At 37.8% G+C, this 24,661-nt stretch overlaps 3 protein-coding genes across 4 annotated transcripts in view; 2 read left to right on the top strand and 1 right to left on the bottom strand.

Annotated features, from left to right (window-relative positions):
- sorbs1 (sorbin and SH3 domain containing 1) overlaps positions 1-7,070 on the top strand; it is a 74,043-nt gene extending 66,973 nt beyond the window's left edge. For both annotated transcript variants that reach the window (XM_088013223.1, XM_088013222.1), the window contains exon 26: positions 741-7,070. In XM_088013223.1, coding sequence (XP_087869349.1) covers positions 741-808 — 68 coding nt within the window. In that variant the 3' untranslated portion in view covers positions 809-7,070. The remainder of the gene's footprint in view (positions 1-740) is intronic.
- Positions 7,071-9,405: 2,335 nt separating this feature from the next.
- On the top strand, positions 9,406-19,304 carry pdlim1 (PDZ and LIM domain 1 (elfin)). Its single transcript, XM_015008011.2, has 7 exons — positions 9,406-9,643; positions 13,396-13,547; positions 14,230-14,314; positions 16,110-16,282; positions 17,112-17,260; positions 17,347-17,464; positions 18,834-19,304. Exons 1-7 carry the CDS (start codon positions 9,548-9,550, stop codon positions 19,018-19,020), a joined length of 960 nt encoding a protein of 319 aa, XP_014863497.1. The 5' UTR covers positions 9,406-9,547; the 3' UTR covers positions 19,021-19,304.
- A 314-nt stretch (positions 19,305-19,618) lies between these two features.
- neurog3 (neurogenin 3) lies at positions 19,619-21,460 on the bottom strand. Its single transcript, XM_088013221.1, has one exon. It carries the CDS (start codon positions 21,009-21,011, stop codon positions 20,526-20,528), a length of 486 nt encoding a protein of 161 aa, XP_087869347.1. The 5' UTR covers positions 21,012-21,460; the 3' UTR covers positions 19,619-20,525.
- Between the last annotated feature and the right edge of the window lie 3,201 nt (positions 21,461-24,661).

The raw sequence follows: 24,661 nt of genomic DNA, 5'->3' as shown, positions 1-24,661 counted from the left end.
TTCAAGTAACATATTAATAAGGGCGTATTAATGCAAGGTCGACCAATAAACTTTGATTTGATAATAAAACACTAATACAGGAATTGGAAGAAAATAAAATAAGCTTGTAGAAAATTCAATTCAATGAGTGTTTTCTGGATGGTAATTCAACAATAAAACAACCGTCTTTTCCAGTAGCCATTGCACGGGACATAAAGCAGTAAAACCAGCTGACCAAACGTGCTGAAACTCTGCTAAGGTTGCTAGGTAACGGGATGGGGTAGCTGGCTGAGGGACACCTCATCATTACTGACTTGTAAAGTTGCACTCAAAAAGGTTTTGGAAACATTAACTTATTGCCAAAAAAGCTGGCTATTTTTTTAAGTGCTTGAGTTTTTTAGAAGCAGTAGAAACCCAAATGGAAGCAGAAAAGGTACAAAATGTGAGTTTTGGATAATTGGTCTCCTTTAATGGTAAATTTAACCTCATTTATACTAGTCAGAATGTAATAAAGAGATATTTTTATTTACCATTACATCTAGTCATGAACCAGTTTCAGATATCTGCAATGTAAGTGTAGTGAAATTGATTTTATGTTAAAATGGCCTGCCATACACAGCATGCATGAAGCCTCCTGCAGAGGGAGGACCATGCGTCGCTGGGTCACATTGCTCCATATAGAGTTTCTAATGGATGACAGTGTAACTTTCTCTGCAGCAGAATCCCGTCACTTACTCCCCTTTTCCTGTTTTCCTCCACAGGCACATCAAAGAGGACAAAACAGTTTGGGACTTTCCCTGGGAATTACGTGAAGGAAGTGAAACTGTAACGATATCTAATCTGCCTGTAACACACGGTTGCCTGTCAAGCTTGGGGAAGTTATTACTACTGCGCATTGGCTGCTGGGTAGAACAGTCATCTGGCCAGGCGAATACGTTCGTCTGGGGAAGTGATCAGTGCGGCCGGGGGGATGTGGAAGGACGGCGGAGGGGACGGCGCTCTCTCCACCCAAACCGCCATCACACGTTACTCACTTCTGGGCAGAATCCATCCGTCTCCAACATGTGGGGATTACGTCACTCGAATTAGCTGGTGTTGCACAGATTATAGCTTCCAGTACGTCCGTGTGTTTATGTAGCACCTGGTCTAGATCACCACATCACAGTGGATCTTATTACCTAAGAAGGACTGTGGAGGAGGGAAAAACGTCATTTTTTGTGGAGCCACCTTTCGGGATCAGAGGTGCGAATCATCAATCATGGATCTTCTTAATTCAAAAATATCAAATTTACTTCCCAGATGTGAAATTTTGTCTGTCAAACAGACTTTTCCCCTTTTATTCTGATTGAAGAAAACAATCATTTTGAGTTTAAAGGGCATATATCATTATTATTAAAGATGACCTATAATTCTTCCTTGAACAGGTTATGGTCGGTCTGTGGCCTAAACATAACATGTTCATTTCATTTTTTGCACAAATCATTCTGAGATGATGAGATTTTAGTCTGCTCAGTTTCAGAATGAGCTGTTTTAGGGCTCTGTCACTTTAAATCCATATAAGCTGCAGCTGGTCACCCCTCCCAACAAATCCACGTACTGCTGCAAACAGATGCGTCATTTTACAACCACACTTCTTTGAAAAGCAGAAGTGGAGCCTCCTGCACAACCAACAAGATTGCATCAACGTTTGCATCAAGTGGCTTCAGACGCTGATGAAGAACAGATGTTGCAGTTACTGGTAAAAAAAATTGTTCCAGCCTGATGAACTTGGTGGTCTGGCAGTCGACTGCTAGTAGCTCGAGCTGCGTGTCAACTTTAAATAATTTCTGAATTTCAATCAAATTTTTCTATGATAGGATATCTTTGTGGCAAACATGCTGACTCCATCCTCTTTCCACATATTTGCCTTAAAACATGGAAGCCAAACATTTTCATTTTTGGCCACATCTAGATCATGAATGTCTTAGAAAGACCAGTTGTTGCAGAATGTATTAATAAAACTAACCGTTAAACTGTTGAAACTTATCTACACTTAATTAGTCCTTCATAAAATGTAACATTTTTTAACTTCTTTTCACACTCATGTAATTTGGTCGTATACATTATTTGTTTTTTTGATTAAATAATGTTTAAGTACACAACTGGTATCTTAAAGTTCAATTTATGTGGCTCTCTGCAGTCTAGAGGGCCACATAAATGGTCACAGTGGCCGGATTTGGCCCGCGGGCCGCAAGTTTAATACCTGTGCCTTAAAATGTTAATTTTTTGTCAAGGAAACAAAAGATTTATGTGCAGAAAACACATTATCTACAGTAACTAAAATACATTATCCAAATATGGTTGTGCCTTCCTGTTTTAGGGGGCGTGGCCTGAAAAGCTCTTTTGTTTCAAAAAATTATTCACTTTGGAAACAAACAGAAGGTGAGGTACTTTAAATATTGAGTTTTCTGCCTCTTCAATATGATGATATTTGCCCTTTAACCGTCTGTAACGTTAGCGACCCCTGCTGGAGCTGGTCTGATTTTGCTTCTTTTTTTTTTTCTTTTATTTCACCATAAATTCAGTGTTGTTATTTTTTAGGGGAATGTTAAAGCTGTTACACCTCTGTGTAATCCTAACGCTTCAGATACCGCTTCAGTATTGCCTTGTTTTGTTTTCCAACCAAACGTTCTTCTTGATGCAGCCGGGTGCATGTGTAGACACAACAAGCTTATTTAAAATGCTATATTTAGGCCTGAGCAGCGAAAGCGCTGCGAAGGCCTATTGTTTTTTATATTGTTTCTGTAGCAAACACAATCCAGGACACATGGACTGTGATGCATGTTCTCTACATGTGAAACTCGCGCTTTTGATTTGATTTGATTTGATTTAAGTGATGCCTTTAAGGTAGCTAGTGATCCAACGCCTTCAGCACAACTACCAGACGGGTGTGGTAGCACTTAACTTCCTGTTTGTCCCCAGCTAAAAAGATAAAAGCAGATTGATCTGATGACCTACACTGCAAATCACAATACTTTTGGTTTAGTTTCTAGTGAAAATCTATTAATACACTTAAAAATAATACAAAACTAACTTAGAGGTAACTTTTTAGAACGATATAGGAGCTTGTTTTAAGTTAACAATTCCTTAATATTAAAGAAAAAGTTAGTTCCACTGACAGCTGGCTCTGTGCCGTTACCTAGCAACGCCAGTCAAGCATAGCCTGTCGCCTAGCAACCCAGTTCTACTTCCACTGGCAGATCATTTCATGTGTAACAATACATTTTTCCAATAAGTGAACTAATCTGCCAGGAAAACTAGCACTTTTTTATTAACATTTAGTTATTTTCTTAAAACCAGGTCCTATATATTGCTGAAAAGTTACTTGTAAGTCATTTTTATCTTATTTTAAGTGTACTAAGATATTTCCACTAGGAAATATTTTGTGTTTTTGCAGAGTACTGCTATTTAGTTTTAGTCCAGGAATGTGATTTTTACTGATTCTTGTAGAAGTTTTAACCACATCCTCTGTGATCAGATTGTATCCACACACATGAGGCCTTCTGAAAACGAGCACGTGTTTGTTTTTCGTTCTGTAAATGTTCTGCATGCACTGTAAAATCAAACTGGAGCATGAAATCCCATCTCAACCCAATTCATCTTCCCACAGAGGTGGTGACGGGGTTTCACTTTAGATCCTCTGAAAGCATCAGAGCCGTCTTCCTGTGTGAGAAACGCCACATCCCAGAGTTAAGCTACCTACAAAAACAAGGATCATTATTGATCTTTTTTTTTTGGTGTTTTCTTTAGGATCCGTCTTGTTTTTGTCTGTCTCAGCTCTGTGCATGTTAGTCCTGAACAGATCTGCCGCATTGTTCTGCAGATACCTGTAGAGCTTGTTATGACCTGCACAGAGCAGCATGACGCTGTAGTTTGAGGGTTATTTGCTAAACAGGTATTTTTACGCTGCTTTGGTGCATATCAGGGCTCTGTGCAAAGATTATAATAATCATTTCTCAATTACAGCATAGCAGACCATCAGTTGTTATCCCTTTGTACAGTGCCTTGAAAAGTATTCATACTCATACTTTTTTTTTTTTACATTTTGTCAACTTCCAGTTACAAACTTCATTTTGTTTTACTAGGATTTAATGAAAGATCAACACAAATAATTACGGCATAATTGCAGCTTACATATGAAAACTATGAGGCAGCATTCACACAGCAGAATGCGACGCAAATTGGATCTCTGTGCATATCTGACTTTTTCCACAGCAGTGTGAATGGCCCAAATGTATGGAAGAGGATTAGCCAGGAAAAAAAATTTTAATAAAATTTTGACTTTTAAGTCATAATTTTGGTTCTGTGTCAATCTGCGTCAAATTCCAAATAATCAGATATTCTTAGATGTATGTTAATTATGTCGTTAGCTCATGAAAGTTTGTAAACCTGCTCTTTGTCCTCACTGAAAGCCTGTCAGATTTAATTGGCATGTTTGAGTTTTAAGACGAGATTTTCTGCATGGTGCATAAACAATTTAAATTATTCCGATTCAGAGAAAAAGAAGCCAGAATTTTAAAAATTTTTATTACTTTTTTTTTCCAGTCACCCTAATCCTGTTCCGTACAACTGCGACCCTTTCATTCAAAAACATAAAAAAAAAACATCAGATTTGTGCTACTTCATATGTGGAACTAAACTGTATTAGTTTTCAAAACATAACCTAATTTTTGCACATTCTTCTTTACAAAATATCTCCAGCTCACTTTGAATGGTCTTTCAAAAAAGATTCTCAAATGGATGCAAGTCTAGACTTTGACTAGGCCATTCTAACACATCTGTATGCTTTGATCCATCTTATAGTTGCTTTGGCTGCTGAAGATGAACCTCCACCCCAGTCTAACGTCATCTACAGTCTCGAGCTTTTTATTTTTTCCATGATTTCTTTGTTTTTACTGACTACTGCTCTCCGTCTGCAGTGTGTCTTACTGTTTTTATTTTATTTTTCCCTGATGTGTCCTCTGTGAGATCTTGTTGTTGTAAACCTCTCCGTTATTTCCTGACCTGTCTGCTGTGTCTGTCTTCCTGTCGCTTTCTGTTCACTAACGTTCCCAGACAACGTCACAACAGTTGGAATTTGTACTGACATTAAATACAATCATTAAACATGATTTTTATTTATTCCACTCCACAAAAACAGAAAATCTTGTGATGTAATAAGTAATCTTGATCTAGTTTCTAGTGCAAATATCACTTGAAATAAAACTAAACTAACCTGTAACTTCTCAGCAAGAAACAGCAGCTTGTTTTAAGTCAGTTATTTCTAAATGTGGATTTAAAAAAGTTCTAGTTCCACTAGCAGATTATTTCACATATTTCACAATCCACTGGCCTTGTGCCGTTACCTAGCAACGACAGTCAAGCCCGACCCGTTACCTAGCAACCCAATTCTAGTTCCACTAGTAGAATATTTCACTTACACCATGACATTTTTCCCATGTTATAAGTGAAGTAATCTGCCAGTGGAAATAGTAATTTTTCATAAATTTTAAGGAATTATTTACTTAAAACAAGCTCCTATATCTCGCTGAAAAGTAACTTCTAAGTTAGTTTTGTCTTATTCCATATTTGCACAGGAAACTAGACCAAACTGAATTGGTAAGATTCTGTTTTCGCAGAAAAATTTGTGTTGATCACATAAAATCCCAATTGTTTTTATTAAAGTTTGTGCTTCTGATGTGACAAAATGTGAAAAAGCAAACATACTTTAGATAGAAATCAGATGAAGGAAATATGGCATGTAAATGAAGTTTGATTTGTCACCAGAACAATCAGTGTTCCCATTTCTTTGGGGTTTAATTCAGTTTTTTCCCTCCAACTGCTTTGCCAACATAGCTCGAGTATTTCCTCAGCTAGTTTGTGATGATACGCTGCACTGTGGGTTTGCACTGATATAACGTTCATGTTTTTTCACCACAGAGGCCTCCACAACATGTTTGTTCCTCTATAACCTCAGCTTCACATCAACGTGTCTGGCTGGTTGAGAGTGTGACAACTTGTAGCTTTGTAAACTTCCATTATATATATTAAATAATAGATTTTTTTTAACACCCAATGTAAAAATGAGTCAGTCGGAAATACTTACTGCAGTGTTTTGTGCTCTATTGTGCTCCATACAGCATCAGGGAGTGAATGAATGTTTGCAGATATGAATGTGATGCAGGCAGCGTTGTCCAAACTTCATCCTAAATGAGAAAAGGAAATGTTGTAAATATGTAAAATAGAGCAAATAGACTGTAAACGGCAGGAGGTTCAGATTGTTCTCTCTTGTCACTCGGATTATTTACTATGGAGGATTTGAGGCAAAGCACAGAAGGTCACATGTTTTCACGTTCGCTGCCATTTGTGAGCATCACGATGATTTACAAAATTCTGCCTCATTAGCTGCGTTTCCGTTACAAATGTGCGCAAAACTTCGTTAATATTCCGCTAATGTCGAATAAAACAGTTTCCTAATTGCAGTGTTTCCATTTAATAAGAAACGGAATTAAAATCTCACGTGAATACGTTTGTACACGCGATAAATCATTAAAACATGCGGTGCCGCGATCCTCCAACTACTTCCTGTTTTTTTTTTCTTTTCTTCTTCGTGGTCTGTGCCAGTGACAACATCCGGTTGTTGATCATGTGACTCGTTTGACAGGAAGATATTGTTTCTATAGCGGTTTTGCAACTAAAACCAATTTTGATATGTCCAAAAAGCACCTCCTCCTAGCGATAAAACTTTTTTATTATTGCACAATTAAATGGTGAATGGAAACGCAGCTACTGACATTTTTAAATTTTGATTTACTGAAATGCATCGGGTCATAATTCAGTGTAACCACGGTCTGTTTGTTACCGAACCAGAACCAGTACCTAAGAGTGTGACACAGAAATAACGATTAACAACTGAAATAATTGGGCTGGTTTGATGAGATGCACAACCTGCAACAGGTTTGGTTTGTTTGCTTCGATTTGCAGTGATGTTAGATTAACAATATTAAAATAAAGATACCACACACGGCTGTGACTTCGGTATTATGCAATATTTAATAAACAATTTAAAATATTATGTGTCTTGTTGCATTGTTTATCACTTTAGTTATCGGCAATGACTGGAATCTGTCTAAGAGAGCAGGTATTGAAAACAATGCATCTGCTTTTTGACGTAACCAGAGCCGGCCCAAGTAATAAGTCAAATAAGCAAGAAAACAGAAGATTACACATAAGATTTTGTTTCTACACTGAAAAAAATACAAAATATTGCAAAGTGGGGTTTTTTCTAGTTTTAATGCAAATATCTTAGTACATTGGAGATAAGAATAAACTAACAAGGAACTGTTCAGCAAGATATAGGAGCTTATTTTAAGTCAATAATTCACTAATATTGATGGAAAAATAAAACATGGAAAAAATGTCTTGTGAAATAATAATCTGAGAGTGGGACTAGTACTTTTTAAAAGCAATATTAAGAAATGATTGACTTAAAACAAGCTGCTGTTTCTTACTAAGAAAGTTACTTTTAAGTTAGATTTGTCTTATTTCAAGTGTACTAAGATATTTGAACAAGAAACTAGTCAGAAATACTTTGTAAGATTTTAAATTTTTTCATTTAGTGGGCAGGGAATCCAGAAATCTTACTCAAGAGTAGCAATACTTCATAATTAAATTAATCAAATAAAAGTAAAAAAGTACAGCAAAGTATTTTTTTTTCCTTTTTTTTTTTTCCAAAAAAAGTTATTCAGGTAAAGATAGTTGAGTAAATATATAGTTACTACATAACTCTGGCTAATGGGAAATATGAAACCTGTAGGGTGCATTGACACAGTTTTAGTCCGGCTGTGGTTGTAACAATCAGTACCACCTTTACTCTCCTGCAGGATCTGATCGTTAGCAGCAGAGGGGCAGAAGTTTAAAGCCCGCATGCAAAGCAGAGAGAGGGCGTGTTTCATTCAGACTGGCCGCTTTCAGCGCGCAGCTCCTGGCTGGAGTTCAGGTCTTGGGAGCGGCACATTCCACATCCTGGGATTTTAGCTCTACCATAAATGGTAAGCTTGCACATAACAGAGTGACGTAAAGGCAGAGCCGACATCCCCTTGAAACAAATAGCTGAGCTCAGATGAGAGGGGCGGAATGTGAAGAGGGGTCTCTCTGCTCTGCCTTTAAGAACTTTTATCAGCTCCAAAGGGAAAAAAGTTAGATACTTTCAGCAAATTGTGTTTATAAGGATGCTTAAGTATGTTTTAATATGTGGAAACTCAGAAATGTCAAAAATGTGCTTTCAGGTTATGTCAAAAATAAACAAGAAAACATTAAGAGACTATCTATTAACTTTTTCAAATTCAAATTGAAAAATACTTTATTGATCCCAAAGGGAAATGGTCTGTATTACAGAAGCCTGTAATATAGACCAAAAAAACAAAAAAAAGACTTTCAGATGCAAATATGTGTAAAAAAATTTAACATTCCGCTGTCAGAAATTTAAAAAATGCACTTGCATGTTTCCATTAAGTAAGAAACGTAATTGAAATCACACGTAAATAAATTTGTTTGCAATAAGTAATTAAAAATCATGCTGTGCCATCATCGTCCTACTACTTCCTGTTGTTTTCTTCTTCATTTTCGCAAGTAGTAACATCCAGTTGTGTAGGTCTCGCAAAAAATGTTTCCGTTGTGGTTTTGCATATTCACTCATTTCGAAACAGCTGAAAAACCACCTCATATTAGCGCAAATACTTTCCATCAAAAAACGTGAGTTTTTTTAATTTTCAATTGGCGTTTCAATTAAGCAATTTGTTTTCGCAATAACTATTTGCACAGTCATTTGGTCATTGGAAATGTAGCTTGTGCAGACTCTTGAAGAGGATGGTCAGGGTTGTTCATAATTGTATTCATTTTATATAAAAATCCTTTTTTCACCATTGTCTCCAGCGATCCACTCACCAGAACAGGTTTATTTATCAGGTTGTTTAGCCTTTTTTTGAAAGATTTTTGACTTATATTGTTGTTGAGAAAAGTTAAATTTCTCTACAGATATTTCTGAAAAATGAGTAATTTTGGTTAACAACTGTTTTATTATAATCACAGTACACATTAGCTTGGTGGTTTAAGGAATTAACAGATCTTAACAGATGTTCCCTTAAAATGTTTTATAGTTAAGAGTTCATAATGTCTCTTTATTGATTACTTTAACTTTTTTAACGCTAATATATTTTAAAACCGAAAAAGTTACTTCCGGTTACCAGAAGTAGAGTCATTTGTGTTCCTAACGTTTTTTACCAACCGCTAATATAAATCAAGAAGAAGTGGCTGGACGTAGGTGTGAGAAAGCAGTGACTCATCTTTATAATACACGATCTCTGGACACCAGGTTATCAGCGTGGAAAACCTCCACGTTTATTCGTCCAATTGTCTTCGGAGGGTCCACCCCTCCGCTGCAACGCTGCTCAGCCTCACCTCGCCGACTGCTTCATGTCAGAAACAGCAGGAACTGAGCCAGAGGTCGGTCGTTTTTAACGCCTAAAGTCGCCTACTTTAGCCTGACGCGATGCCTCCTGTCCGGGTGGTGATGCAGGGTCCCGGCCCGTGGGGGTTCCGGCTCGTCGGGGGTAAGGACTTCGAGCAGCCGCTGGCTATTTCCCGGGTAAGTTTGGCTTCTCACTTTCACACTTGAGTTCAGCCATGTCCACAGCAACCTGGCTGCTACCTCGGTGATAATTAAAGCAGGCTAACGGGAACTGAATTAAGGATTTGTTGGGTTAAAGTCAGGCTAACTGCGGCTCAACTAGTAACGGTTTTAGCTAGCTGGGTTCAGTTGTTTACCTGCGTTAAGGTGTGAATACGGAGGTAAATTAACCCTTTATTTGAAAGTTAGTCTATTTTTAATTTGTTCTTTCTCTACCTTTCTGGTATCTGTCATCAGTTTAGGAGGAGCGACTCTGTGATTATAAAAACAACATTAAAAATAATTATTTTTAGTGGGAGAGCTACAGTAAGGTGTGTCATTCATGGCCTCTGTGCCCTTTCGCTCTTTTTATGTTATTTTACAACGTCTAGGTGTATCTACAAGGCAGACATTCATGACTAACATTGTTTTAGTTTTGTTGCAATCTAATCATGTGTCTGTGCTTCAATCATTAGGATGACCTTTAAAAAGTTAAGAGCTCGTGGTTTTAAATGTTTTAATGAAATAACTTTTCTTTAGTGATAATTGTTCCTACAGCATAAAGTTAACTATGACATATTTTAAGGTTTTTTTGTCTGCTTTGGCTTGTAAAGAATAAGAAAAAAACAAATAAAATGATAACATACAGCAAATAAATATGTCCAAACAACTGAAGGTGTCCATGTAGACAAGTAAAAATGTAGTGCCCTCCTTTCAGCCAACTGAGCACCAGCTTTTCAGCAACAGACAGGGTAGAGGCAGCATTAAAGGCCACACCAGTAGAACTGATATAACTTTAATAAAACATTTAGATATCAGGAACCAAACTATGTCGACTGGTATACCAGCTTGTTTTGGGTTTTTTCAGCACAATAACTGCTGTGTGTCCTGCAGTAACCAAGATGGTTTTTAAATTTTAAACAATTGGATCAGAGTTTTACCCAATTGCTATCATTTTGTGTTGAGATCTGTAATGTGTAGGCTCTATAAAGCTACCATAACCAGACTATAATTATAAAACGTCGCAGAAAATCAGTGTCATCATTCATAACTTGTTCTGTTTGCTGATTGGCCAGGTTGGAATTTAACCAGAGAAATTGAGCTCAATGGGAGAAATTCTAGACAGAGAACTGATGGGAGATGAGAATCACACAGAGGAAGGCCATGGACAGACTACTTTTAAACTATTTACAAACTTAAGAAGTACGAATTATGATCAGATCTGTTACCCGTTCCATAAAAATGTAAATATGATTTCAAAGTTGTCACGGCAACACAGTTGCACAACTTGCTGTAACGGCAATAAAGTAAAGTAGCTCATTGATTGTTGGGTATGTTTTACTTTTAGTCGGGATCCCATGATGTGGATTTTTTAAGAATAATTTCTGAAACCAAATCTGATACTTAATTACAACATATATATGTAGAAACTACATTACACTGACTACAGTAGATTTTGTTAGCATTTTGTAACTCTTAGCATGGTTTAGTAAGCTGCGCTAATCTCTTGACTATACAAACCTAATATGGGCATGGCATTGTTTCTATCTAACTACGGTTGCAGTGTCTTCAATAAATCCAAATTTCACTACTTCTGGTGATGTTTTCACATGGACCAATTTGCTAAAATGCTAAGCTAATATTAGCATATTTTCTATTTTGATAGGACTTGTTGATATTTCAGCTTGTAACATTCCAGCCAATCGTGTGGGAACAGAAATAATTTACTCATTTATAAATGTTTCAATTAGTGATGAGACTTGATTATTATAATTTTTTTTGACTGAGTTAATTGCAGGGTATGTAATTAATCATATTTTATAAGAAAACCATATGTTGACAAAATAGCAACATTTTCAATTTAAAAACACTTTTTTGATTCTAAATTATTGAATAAATATGCAAATGGGTCCAACCCCTAAGATATTTAGTAATTTTTATCTGTTATTTAGGTTATTTAATCATCATACAGATTCAAATTGCCACCTTAGCCGTTCAACTAAGGGAAGCGGTGCGTCAGATTTATGGGCGTACCAGAAACGGTTCCATCGGGAACCTTTGTAATAATTCTGATAATTGTGTGAAATTTTTACACTGAAGTCGTGACCCTTGTTTTAATTTTGCAAATGTAATTAATTTAATTTTTTTAGCTACCCTGTGTGAGGTTCTAAGGGACAGTTGAGTAAATGTGAGCAGGAGCTGCAGCAGCCATTACAGTCCGTCCTTCACTGAACTGTATTTGTAAAGGGGGTTGTTGAGGAAAACCCAGACTTGTTAGAGCGTGTGAACGTCTGAAATACAGCTTTGAAACAAAGCTGTGAACACATGATGGGCTGGTGTTTTAAAAAGCAGACAGAATCACTCAGTTACTACCAGAGTTATAATAGGCTTGGATTTTTCATTGTAGTTCAGTTTTATTTAATTTCTTTTAGTCATCTAGTTAGTGTTAATTAGATTTTAGGTGGTGTTGGCTAGTTTTTGTTAGTTTCAGTTAAATATTGTTTAATTTTAGCTGAGTTTTTATTAGTTATAGCAGTATTTTTATTTTTTTCATACTTTGGTGAATTTTGGTGCAGAATTAAAATATTGTATTTTGATTATTTTGATTGGGTAATAAATACTCAATATTTTTTTTAAAATTTATTAAATTATTGTTGAAAAAACAACTTTTGTTGTTGCCATTTTGTAGACCAGCATAAGTGGATAATTTGTTGATAATTTGCCATAATTTGTCAAAAACCGACGTAAATTAGTTGGTAGAAAAATCTATTTTATACTGGAAGAAAGGCATAAACACAAAACGAAGGATATTTATTATTCCAGTGTGTTTTAGTTAGTTTTATAGACACACGATATAGTTCCAGTTAGTTATAGTTTTCCCCTTTAATTACCGTTTTAACTTATTTCAGCTTTTGTTTCTATAACACTCAATAATTATGGGGTACAGCTAACTGACTGTATTTATTTATCTTTTATTGCCACTTCTCTCATTGTTCCCATAAATACCGAAACATATTGTTGTAAAAATGTAGGTTTGTGTGGCTGTGAGTCCGGTGTGTGCTCAGCTGGACTTCCTGTTGTAAACGCAGTCGCTCCGCTCCACCCAGGAAACCTGATTAGGAATGCCTGGACTGTGCCAGTCTCTCCACTTTAAGCTCCTTATCTCCGTGAAACATCTGCCTTCTGGGCAGCAGACTGAAAACTCCAGTTTGTAAGTGGCTTTGCGTCTGTTTACTGTAAACAAAGCTGCGTGTGTAAAGAGGATGCAGCGCCCCGATGTGAGCCCAGCCTGAAATTAAACTCAATTTACTCCGTTTTTATTCATTCAGAAATCAGGAATGTTTTCACTCTGAATTAGAGCTGCAACGATTCATCGAATAATTCGAGTACATCGCTTATTAAAATTCCTCCAGGCAAATAATCTGCCTCAAATCTTGTTTTTGCATTGTTATTATGCTGTTACCATCATATTACTTCAAAATGGTCTCAAAATTATCGTTTATCGAAAAAACTCTTGAGACAATTTATCGTCTGGCAAAATTTGTTATGGTAACAGGATGCACAGAAATACAAATTCGGGTTGATATTGGTACTACTGTTGTGGCAGTATTTTTAAATGTTTTCCTTTGTTCTCTGAAATAATCGTTAAATAATGCTCTGAATGTGCTGAAAACCCCAAATAACCCTGGGTGTCGTGTTGACATGTGATATGTTTTGTTTTGCCATCGTAGGTCAACCCTGGGAGCAAAGCGGCGCAGGCCAACTTGTGCATCGGAGACATTATCCTGTCGATCAACGGCGAGCCGACGGAGAGCATGACTCACCTGGAGGCGCAGAACAAGATAAAGGGCTGCGTGGAGGAAATGGCGCTCTCCATCGACAGGTGGGCTGCAGCGGCACGTAGAAACTGACTCAGCTTCCATCCAGGTGTTCGGTGACGGCTGTTTGCTCAGGGAGGCGCTCTGAGCCGTGTCGCAGCTAACATCTTGCTTCACTGCATTACATCAATGGCTTCCAGGAGGCAGAGGGCTGCAGATTATTTAAACATCACCACGTATTTTTGCTCTAGTTTCTGCTACAAATATCTTTGTTCACTTGAAATTAGACAAAACTAACTGACAAATGACTTTTCAGCAACTTTTTCAAGCATTAATTCCTCAATGTTAATGTAAAAGTTCTAGTTCTATCGGCAGATTATTTCACATTTAACTGGTTCTGTGCTGTTACCTAGCAACCCCACCCAAGCCCAGCCCGTCACCTAGCAACCAAATTCAAATTCCACTGGCAGATTATTTCACTCATATCATGACTTTTTCCCATGTTTTACTGAAGTAACTAATACTTTTTCCATCAATATTAATGACTTATTTACCTTAAACAGCTCCTGGTTCTTGCTGAAAACTCACTTGTCAGTTATTTTTCTCTTGTTACTAAGATATTTGTGGTTGAATCTGGACCATATTATTACTGCTTGGCAATATTTCTGCGTTTCTACAGTGAACCATCTGTGTGTGGAACAGCTCAGAGCTTTAACCCTCATTTTCCTTGGTTTTTTTGCTGTGCAGGTCAGAAACTAAGCTGTGGTCTCCGCTCTCGTCTGAGGAAGGAAAGACACACCCTTACAAGATGAACCTTGCGTCAGAACCGCGGGTGTGTTTCATCGTTCACTTTATTTAAATCACCTGCTTAAGGAGCAAAAATTCATCTTTCTTTTCTTTTTTTAATGCAGGTAGCCACACAGTTTTCCTAGAAGTTGAAATATTTGTGCGGTTGCGAAGGTTGTGGGATATTTTTGTGTGAGCCAGAAATGAAGTCATTGTTTGCTTCCCAACAGGCGGTTTCCTAGGAGACCGCAGTTTATCAGCCAAGCTGTGACGCAAGACTCAGTCGCTGCTGTTTCGGGGGAAAGTTGAGGCCAAAGTTTGAATTCATGTAGGAAACTGAGTCACAGGCCCTCTCTCTCTCCTCTGTGTGTGTTTTTCTCAAACACGCTTCAAGCATTTGGACGAAATCTGACGCTTTTATCCTTGTTAAATGAAACTTTTTGCAAATGGGGTTTAAAAAGACTCTGCAGAGTTAATAGATCCTGACGGCAGATGCTTGAAGCGTGTTCCCGCTGTGAGGCATGAGCTGGATGTGGTGCTGTTCATCTGCCGGCTGGCATGCCGACGTCGTGACGCGTTTGTTGGATCGCATCGTGAAGTGAAATTCAGGGTTCGGACGGATGCTTGAAATCCTTGAAAATCCTTTAAATGTTTTCAAGGTTTGCAAACTTTACGGCTTGTAATGAAGTGCAATTTGATGTTTGAATCAAACAGACTGCAGCTGGAGCCAGATGTTTTCATACACCTAGGACTAACTGTCACAATGACAAGTTGATAAATTGTCCCAGCAATAAATATTGCTTTGTTGTTTTGACTCAGTTATTGATGTCACAATACATCCTCTGATAGACCAATAAACTTTAATTTTGTAGAGAACAATTAACACAGGAACTGGAAGATATTTTAAATATCCGAAATAAAACACAACAAAATTTATTATAAAAAATCAGTAGAAACTACAACTGAAGCCATAAATAAAAATTATCTATCTGCAAACAAAATATCAATCATGATGATTAATATCATGATTTAAGCTGTTTTTATCGTGTAATTTTTTAAAATACTTTTTTTTTCACTCTGAAGTTAAATCGGATGAAACTTTTATTGTTTTATATTAGTCAGACTTTCCAAAATTATTTCTATTTGCTAAATTCCAGAAAACTTTGTGGGAGTATATACAGTATTTTTTAGATTTATTTTTAAGTTTCTTTGTTTATTTAGCTGTTTTATTTGAGAAGGAAACTCGTTTGCCTTAAGATTTTTTGGTTTGTTTCAGTGTAATGAATATTTATTATTGATCTGTGTCACTGATATGAAGGTTATTTAAGTTTTATACATTTAATGTTGTTGAGATTATGGGATTTTTTTTAATTAGTGTTTTGTTCTCAGACCAGCCAGCTGCATTAGATACATTTCAAAATATAAACTTTTGTTATAGTTTAGTTTATCCTTAATATAGAATGTAAAATACAAGACGTTATTAATAAAAGTGATAAATTATATCGTTTAATAGAGAGTTGAAAGTGAATTTGTGTTTTTAACTCCAAAATTTTGCTGGAAAAGTTTGAAAATTACCTGGAAAATGCTTGAATTTTACTTTGGAGAAGTGAACGAACCCTGAAAATTAAACCAGCATCCTTAACTCGTCTAATTATGAGCAAAACGCTTTGGTTGGTCAAGTTTAATCAAATCTGCTGAGTATTATAACTGCAGTTTTTCATGCATGTTTGTTTGAATTGATCGTAACATCACTGTGTAAAGTTTCCGCTGCACTGTGGCACGTTGGAGCCAGAAGCCTGAACAGGAACCTCACTTTAAGCTTTATTATTATTATTATTCAGGAGGTGAAACACATCGGCTCGTCCCACAACCGCAGCGCTCTGCCGTTTGCTGGTTTTGGCCCAAAGGTCGTCACCAACCAGTACAACAGTCCGTCTGGCCTCTACTCGTCTGACAACATCAAGGACTTTAACTCCGCTGTGGACGAGGTGAAGACGAACGAGCCCAACAACAAGTGAGTTCTGGTTAAACGTCCGTCAGAACCCAGTCAGGTTTGTGTGGTTTATTAGTACAGATTAAGGCATTTTGGTTAATAAACCAAAGTAAAGAAACCTGATTATCCAGATGAAGAGCTTTAGGGCCACTTCCAAAGAAAAGTCCAAATCTGCCTTTTCTTTTTTCAGAAAGATTCGGATGCTTCATTTTTCCTCTGGTTTCTCCAACACAGACATGCTAGAAGTGTCAAGTCCAGGTTCTGAACCGTCTTTTCTTGGTTTCGGCTCCGTTTGCTTGAATTACTGCATCGATGCGGTGTAGCACGGATGAGATCAGCCTGTGGTTCTGCTCTGTCTATATTTGTTTTTGTTAAATGTCTGGTGTGACGACAGGAAGGGTTTTTTTAGTTTCTTTTTTACTTATAGGATCAAATTAACTATCATTTTACATTTAAGTTGTAAGAAACTATCAGTTATTGTCTATTTTTGCAAGAAACAACATATTTTTCAAAAGAATAAAGTCAGAAGTCCGTTCAGATCTACCTTGGAGTTTCCTGGAGTATTTTTGTTAAAAAACCTTTGAGTTGTTTTCAATCGGTCCTTTTTGTGTTGAAGCCACTACACATTTATTCCACAGTAATCATTTGGGGCTTTTATTTTGTTGTGGTTAAAAGGACTTCCTGTCACGCTCTGGTTCCATAAAATGGATTTCCTGTTTGGTTATAAAGAAAAGTGTCGTCCGTTGTGTTGATGCCGCGTCTCCAAAGTATCTTAACGAATGTTATGTGATCAACAAAGACGTGTTTGAACAGTTTTGATGCTAATGTTGAGTTTTTCCCGTCTTTTCAGAGCGCCGTCAGAGCCGGCAGCGGCGGGAAAGCGACCGGCGTTACCCACGGACTCGGAGGTCTACAAGATGCTCCAAGAGAACCAAGAGTCCGACGAGCCGCCGCGGCAGTCCGCTTCCTTCAAGGTGCTTCAGGAGATTCTGGAGACAGGTGCCGATACCAGACTGTTCAAAACTCCTGCAGTGCAGATTAATGGTTTCATAGTATGAAAACATACATTTCTGTTTGTTTTGTAGGCGACGCGGACAAACCGTCAGGCTTCAGGAGCGTGAAGGCGCCGACGACAAAGATCGGATCTTCTGTCGGGAACACGGAGAAGCTGCCCGTCTGCGATAAATGTGGCTCTGGGATTGTGTGAGTATTCACACAGATCGATATAAGGTCACACTGAGGTCGCGATGGGGTCCAAAAAACGTCAAGTAGAAAGTAGGGCTGGACAATAAATCAATAACAAATATATATCGCGATAAACACATGATCAATATCAGTAGATGATACATCTGATTCAGTAAATCCAATAAACTCTGATCCAGAACCGCAAAGAAAAGTTTGTGGAATCAACTCACTCACTCACTCACTCACTCACTCACTCTGTGGTTCCTCAGCAACTCACTCACTTACTCACTCACTCACTCACTCACTCACTCACTGACTCTGTGGTTCCTCAGCAACTCACTCATTCCTTGGTTGCCTAGCAACAACCTGCTGAGTAACTGGCGCAGCAGCAGTTTAAAGTTTCGTCACTGTATCTCTTAACTGCTTCAAAATGAACGATGTGGAGTGAAAACTGGATGAAACAGGAATCGGACATTAAAACAAAAACTAATCAATACTTATCAATAGACTGTTGTGAAACGATTACAAAGTGATACGTTTTCAGCCCAGAAGGGACTCAATGGGCCACGAAATTTTTTTTTTTTTTTTTTTGTAGTAATATTGCAAAAATACTCAAATTTAATTTAGTTTTTAATTTTTAGTTGCTCGATACTGAAGAAAATGCGAAGTGTTTGTAGGAATAAGCAGAATAGCCGCTGATTATTATGTGGTCACATTTATGATACATCCTGAATGCGCGGTGAGACCAATCTGAGCGCATATATCTATGTGAACGAACAATAATTTATCTCACACTCGATTCAGCTTCTAGTAACAGACATTATGTTAACTATTAGTTTGGTCATTAATAATTTACAAATCAATATTTTGATTATGGACAGTGATTTTAAAAAAGATGAAAGTCCTGATTCACTTTTTTGTCAGACATTTTGTTAGCACCTGGCTAACTGGTTTAGTCATTATCCAGCCAGGTTTGAGGACTGATTCAGCTCATTATGGGATGTCAGCTGGTAATGAAGGGACTTTTATCTGAAGTTTGTCTCCACCTTGTGGCTGAATGCACTTATACTCTGGAGCCATCTGTTAATTATATCTTTTATTAATTTTTAAAAAATACAGCTTTGTTACTAAATCAAATTATAATTATAGTTTTGTGTAGAAATTATTTATGATGGGCGATTGGAGCATCTTTAACCTGAGGTTTTATGGCAGATTGTTTTTTAAAAAAGTGATCAAGTTGAAAATTACACAATTTTTTTTTTCCAGCTCAGCTTATGGTATTAATTTCTGTAAAATGACGCTTTAACCTTAAATTTCTGGTTTTAACCCTTTGTTGTGCTGGTCTTTGGTCTTTCTGAGCAACTGACCCTGTTGAATGTGTTGCCAGGGGGATGGTGGTGAAGCTGAGGGAAAAGTTTCGCCACCCTGAGTGCTACACCTGCACAGCCTGCGACGTCAACCTGAAGCAGAAGGGACATTTCTTCGTGGAGGAGCAGATTTACTGCGAGCAGCACGCTCGGGAGCGCGTCACTCCGCCGGAGGGCTACGACGTCGTCACCGTCTTCCCCAAGTAGAGCGCTCCGCCCCGCCGGCCTCAGACTGCACGCCGCCTCCCGCTCTCAGACACAAACAAAGAAAAACCACGATTTGCACATTAATTTTGGCCCCGGAGTCTGTTATCAATCATGAAACTGTGTTGAAGTCCTGCTTTTCTGTATGTTTTTCTAAATCATGAAACAACTGTTAGTCGCCCCAAATAAAACTTGGATTTTTATACAGTGAATAAATATTTTTATACTGCAGAAACATCCCAAAGCATGATGGAACATGACTGCCAAATAAATCTTTTAGCTTTAAATGGTTGGTTTGTGATTATTGTTGACTGAAGAAGTTAGAACTGCATCAATCAGATGTTTCAGTTTTTATTTGCATAATCAGGAATGGATTCAAAGTATTTTTTTAAAGGTTTTGTTGGCTCTAGTGGCCTTTTTTTGAAAGTAGTTCAACAGGAAAGAGGGTTAGGAGAGAGGAGGAAGACATGCGGCAAACGTCACCAGGCCGGGAATCGAACCTGTGACCACCGCCACGAGGATCAAGGCCTTAATACGTGGGTTGTGCTTTGCCCCTGCGTCACCACAGCAACCCTCAAAGTATTAGTTTGAGCAGGTTCTGGTTTAGTTTGAACAGGTTGAAGTTTCTCCAAACTAAACTTCCTGCTTATCTTTTTACTAAACCAGATACATGGAAATAAAAATGACAAACTGTCAACAAAGAGCAGAGGAATTCATTGAAACTGACTGGTTCTGCTAATATGGAGCCCGAAATATATTGCTGCTAGCTCAAGCAGTTAGCTCATGATTAGCCCCAGATTGCTCACAGTTTTGTGTTTAATTTTAATCAGATTGAGATTATTTGAAACCACTGACAGACGATTTACTGCTGTAATTTTTGTTTTTACTTCTGTAATTTTATGAAGCATCGCACTCCTGCCTCTGATAAATGACAACAATAAATAAGTGTAAGTTATAGTATTACATATTTAATAAAAAAACATACAAATATATACAGAACATAATTCTGACGAGTCCCTTTAAACCTTCTGTGATGTCACCAGAGGTTTTGCATAAATAATTTACAGCAAAACAAATATATATATATAGAAAAAATGACAATAGTTTGCTACAAAATATAGGAAAAAGTGAGTTTTATGGAGCTAAATTAGGGCCAGAAAGTTTGTTCAAAAGGAAAAAAATGTTTAACTTGGGGGTGAGGGGACAAAACTTGAATCTGAAAAGTAGACTTGAACATTTTCTGAGTTTCACATAATTTTTTCTCCTGTTTTAATTTTTTTTCTGTTTCAATTTTTTAAAGTTTAATTTTTTTCCCCCAGCTTTAGAATTTTTTTCAGGTTCAAATTTATTTCAGATTAAAATATTTTTTCAGCTTTAATTATTTATTTATTTATTTATTTTCAGTTTCAAAATAATTTTTCTGTTTCATTTTTGTCTTTATACACCCAACTTTATGGCCATATTTTAGCTCCATACAGTTTGACATTTTCAAGCTAAAGAATCGGTTTCTACCAGGAGTTTTTGATGACATTCTCTCCATGGATCGACCTGAAATAAATTGTGACCGGAATAAAACTTTTGCAGCTCAGTTCATCAGCAGCGGTGGCGCACCAGGACTCTGCGGGAGATCCCGCGTCCCACGCCGCGGGGTTTGCGTGATGGTCCGCCATGCGCAGCGTCTCCGTCAGCGCCCAGATGTAGTTGCGGGCGAAACGCAGCGTTTCTATCTTGGTGAGCTTCGCGTCCTCCGGCAGCGCCGGCAGGATGTTCCGCAGCGCGTCCAGCGCAGAGTTCAGGTTGTGCATCCGGTGGCGCTCCCGGTCGTTGGCCTTCATTCTGCGCCTGCCGCGCGGTCCGCACTGCTCTGCGCTCGTTTTTGGCACTTTTCTGTCGCACATCTTGCGCTGCTGCTGCTGCTGCTGGTGCAGTTCAGGCGAGTTTCCATCAGAGTCTCTGGAAGACATCCTGCGCAAATTAGCACATTTTAATACCATTAACGGGGATTTTACACTGATTAAATCCTGCAAACAATAACGTCCAACTTTCCACCTAATTTTTATTTTATTTATTTATTTATTTTTCAATTTTCAACTTTAATCTAAATCAACGAAACAAGAGGCACCTGGATGGATCTGTTTGCACTTACTTTTGCGGACAGGTGAAGACGGGACGCGGAGACAGACAGACGGCCGTCCTCTGCTGTCGCTGAGGCGTCAGACCCGTTTATGTGCAGCTGACGGTGCGCGATGGATGCGCATCTTTGTCATTTTATATGCCCTTTATCTTATCTTTTTGCGCAGCCTGAATCAACAGCGGCCGACAAATGGCCAATCAGCGCCCGAGCAGCGCGTCCCCCTCCGGTCCCCTCATTCTTTACTGCTGTTCTTATAATATGCTTCAAAAACTGATGCAAATCTGTAACATAAAACATCCCTGGTTAAAAATATCTATATATTTTTAAACATTATATCTGCTTTGTGGTTGTTAAACTACTTTTAAAATCCGTTCAGATAACTGCAGGTGCAGAATTTCATTGCAGATAAGTAGTTGCACATTTTGAAGAAAATTCATTTTATTAATCAGTTTTCCACGTTTCTGCATCAGAACACAAAACATGCAAGTAGTTCCGGTATTTAAATTCAGATGATAAAAGTTGGACATTAATTTCCAGTCATTTTTCTTTTTTATGTCACCAATTTAATAGAAAATTTATTTGAAAAATAATTTGGACCTAAAACTCTAAGGAATTATAGCAACAATGTTGTGTTTCTTTACAAAAAAAACAAACTGAAATAAAGTAAAATAACTACTTAATCCATCAACTGTTTTATTTTGGTGTTCTCGTGTGTTAATACATTTATTTCATCCAATAATTTTAATTTATGTTTCTACGGTTACATGCAGACATCTTGTTGTTTTTGATCAATTGCTGCCTGTTTTATCCTTCATTTGGATATTAAACTTGATGTTTGTACGTCCATTACTCACATCCAGGGATAACAGATGGGAAATTTGCCTCAAAATGAACTTTGGTGCTTAAATATAACTGTTTATTGATGCTCTAAATCCTTTTTATTAATGTATAAATTAGCTAAACTAAAGAGCATCTGTATTTCCACCTTTTACGCACTCAAAATGTCGCCCTTAATATCGCACCTGCAGATTAAATGTTCTTTAAAATTTGATAAATTAGCTAAAAATCAACTCCAGGAGCTCCGCCGCTGTAAAAAATTTAGAATAAATATAGCTGAAATTGTTTCAAAACAACATTTATTTCCATGATCTTTTGCGCGTATTTTCAAGTTTCCAGTGAAAAATACATAATTTTTTTCAACTTTTTAAACCAAAGTTTCACTATTTTACTAACCTTTGGTCTTCGTTAAACGTCTAGAAAGTGTAAAATTTTAACTTTTACCGGAGAAAATTATGTTTCTATCCACGCACACATTTGGTTCAACATTCGCTTTGTGCGTTGAAGCGCAAACTTTCCCCGTCAGGAGTGAGACAGTTACGCACGGAGCTGCAGAGTAAACCGGATCCGATTTGACCAAACCTGCTGTTTGGATTCAAAGTTCAAAGGCTCGTTTACTGTGACGTAACAGAACAAACCCGGTTTCTGCTGTAAAAGCGGCCATACACCTGTGCGCCATGACATCTCCAAAAACATGCCCATTTTGGCCACAACCTGATGGCGCGTCGCTCTTTACGGCGCGACTTGATGTTTTCTTCAGGAGGTTAAACATTAGTGGAATGGACAACAAGCAGCGGAAGCCTTGGAGCTTTGACTAGGACATGATTTACTGACAAACGCTCACAAAGAGCTCCACTTAACTTTCTGTCTAAATATGTGTTTTGGGGGCATTCTGATAACCATATGCTTTCAATAAACTGGACAAATACACTTGTGCGATAGGAGATGGTGGCCGACTGTTATAAAAAGGCTGGAAAAACTCTAAAGTAAACGGAATACTGCCACTTTACAAATACCCATCGGTGCCAAATCTATGTTCGGATATCTTGGACAGGTGTGCGTTCGGACCTGTCTGTCCCTTTTTGATTTTTTTATATGATCGGCGTCCCGTTTATTATGCAAAGTGTGGGCAAACACGAGAGGCCAGTTGCTGCGGAAATGGCAGAAAGTGATTTAACAATATTTAACAATAAACTGAACAAGCTGCGGAACAGGTGATATACCTGCCGACGCTCCTGATTAACGCTCCGCTTTATGCGGCTCCTTTTGCGTATTTATTAAAGCAAATCTATTTATTATTACTTTAGCAAACAGAGGAACCAGGTGGGGCTTTATTTTCGTCTTGAGCTTTTTGTTTGAAGGACGTTTTGAGGGGGACAATCAAAGTCCAACAACTCGCTGACCAGATTGTTGTCGATCCCAAACCAGCAGCGGAGCCTTTCATTGCGGCCCCCTCCCTCTTCTTCTGTCTGCCAAAGAGCTGCTGGGAGGAAGAAAAAGGAAACTTCTTCAAGTGAGGAAAAACATCTTAAAAACATTTAATTGCAACCCGGATGCCATATGTACACCTCTTGTGAGACCCCCAACAATGTGACTGGCTTTTAGAAACCATAGAGTGCGTCTTTGGAGACATGTGCGTCTTTGGAGAGGTGCGCGCGTCGTGACCAGCGTGACCCCCAACGCACTTTACACAAGAACTAATTCACTTTTAATGTGCTTTGGAGTTTCCTTTCACAGGCGACGCATTGTACGTCTCACCCCGGCTTTTGAAGGCAGTGTACACCAATTACAGTGGAATCGCTGCTTCTCGGAGACGGTTCGTCTTTTTGTTGGACGGTTTGGACGTTTAAGGCACAAAATGGGGGCAAGTCGCTTCTTTTCACCCCCAAACAGCTGAATAATTTTTCTTTTTATTTGTTTTTGATTGCCTGTTTATGCGTTCATTAGTACGTCCAGTTAAATAGGTAGAAAACGTGAATTTTATGCTAAATAAACGGACAAAAGGGTTTAAATATTTGATATTTCTGAAATTATTTAAATAATAATTTCCTATGTATTTTGGCTCTGATTCCAAAAATATCTTTATCACTTGAACATATTTCTATATTTTGACTCACTGCCAACACTAAAACTTCATATCTTTTATAAAAAGTTGCATAATGCTCTCTGCTACGCCGCAGCTAGCACAGCCTGCTATGAATGCTAAGGCTAGTTAGCATAGCCACCGATAACGACGGATAAATGTTTTTTTTTCGTAATGGTAAGTTGTTTCTCTGCAATTAGCACATTTAACAGAAAGAACATGAGATTGATTGACAGCGTTAAGACCCGCCTTCTGCCTCTGATTGTTTTTGATCAGATTGGTAATAATAGCTCTGGGGGAGTTGGAGGAGATCGATCTTTTCACAGTTAAGTCATGTTAAGCTGTAACAACATGTTGACAGTTTCAACAAATATGGGGGAAAAACATACTTCTTATAAAAGTTATATATTGCAGTTTTAATCTCGTGTTTGAAGTTTTTTTCTGTCTAGACTTTTCTACCAGACATCTTAATTTCGCTCTGTAAATCAAGGCTGTAGAGGCTAGCGCTAACTAGGGCTAATATGCCCTTGCTAGCTAGCTGGCTAGCTAGCTCTTCGTGTCAAGCTGCAAAATGACAAAAGTTCCAGTAA

This window comes from Poecilia mexicana, unplaced genomic scaffold (assembly GCF_051168715.1).
Source record: "Poecilia mexicana isolate PSO_F unplaced genomic scaffold, ASM5116871v1 scaffold_15, whole genome shotgun sequence".
Classification (NCBI taxonomy): Eukaryota; Metazoa; Chordata; class Actinopteri; order Cyprinodontiformes; family Poeciliidae; genus Poecilia; species Poecilia mexicana.
The sequence above is the reverse complement of the archived record's forward strand: the minus strand, read 5'-3'. Positions and strand labels throughout refer to the sequence as shown.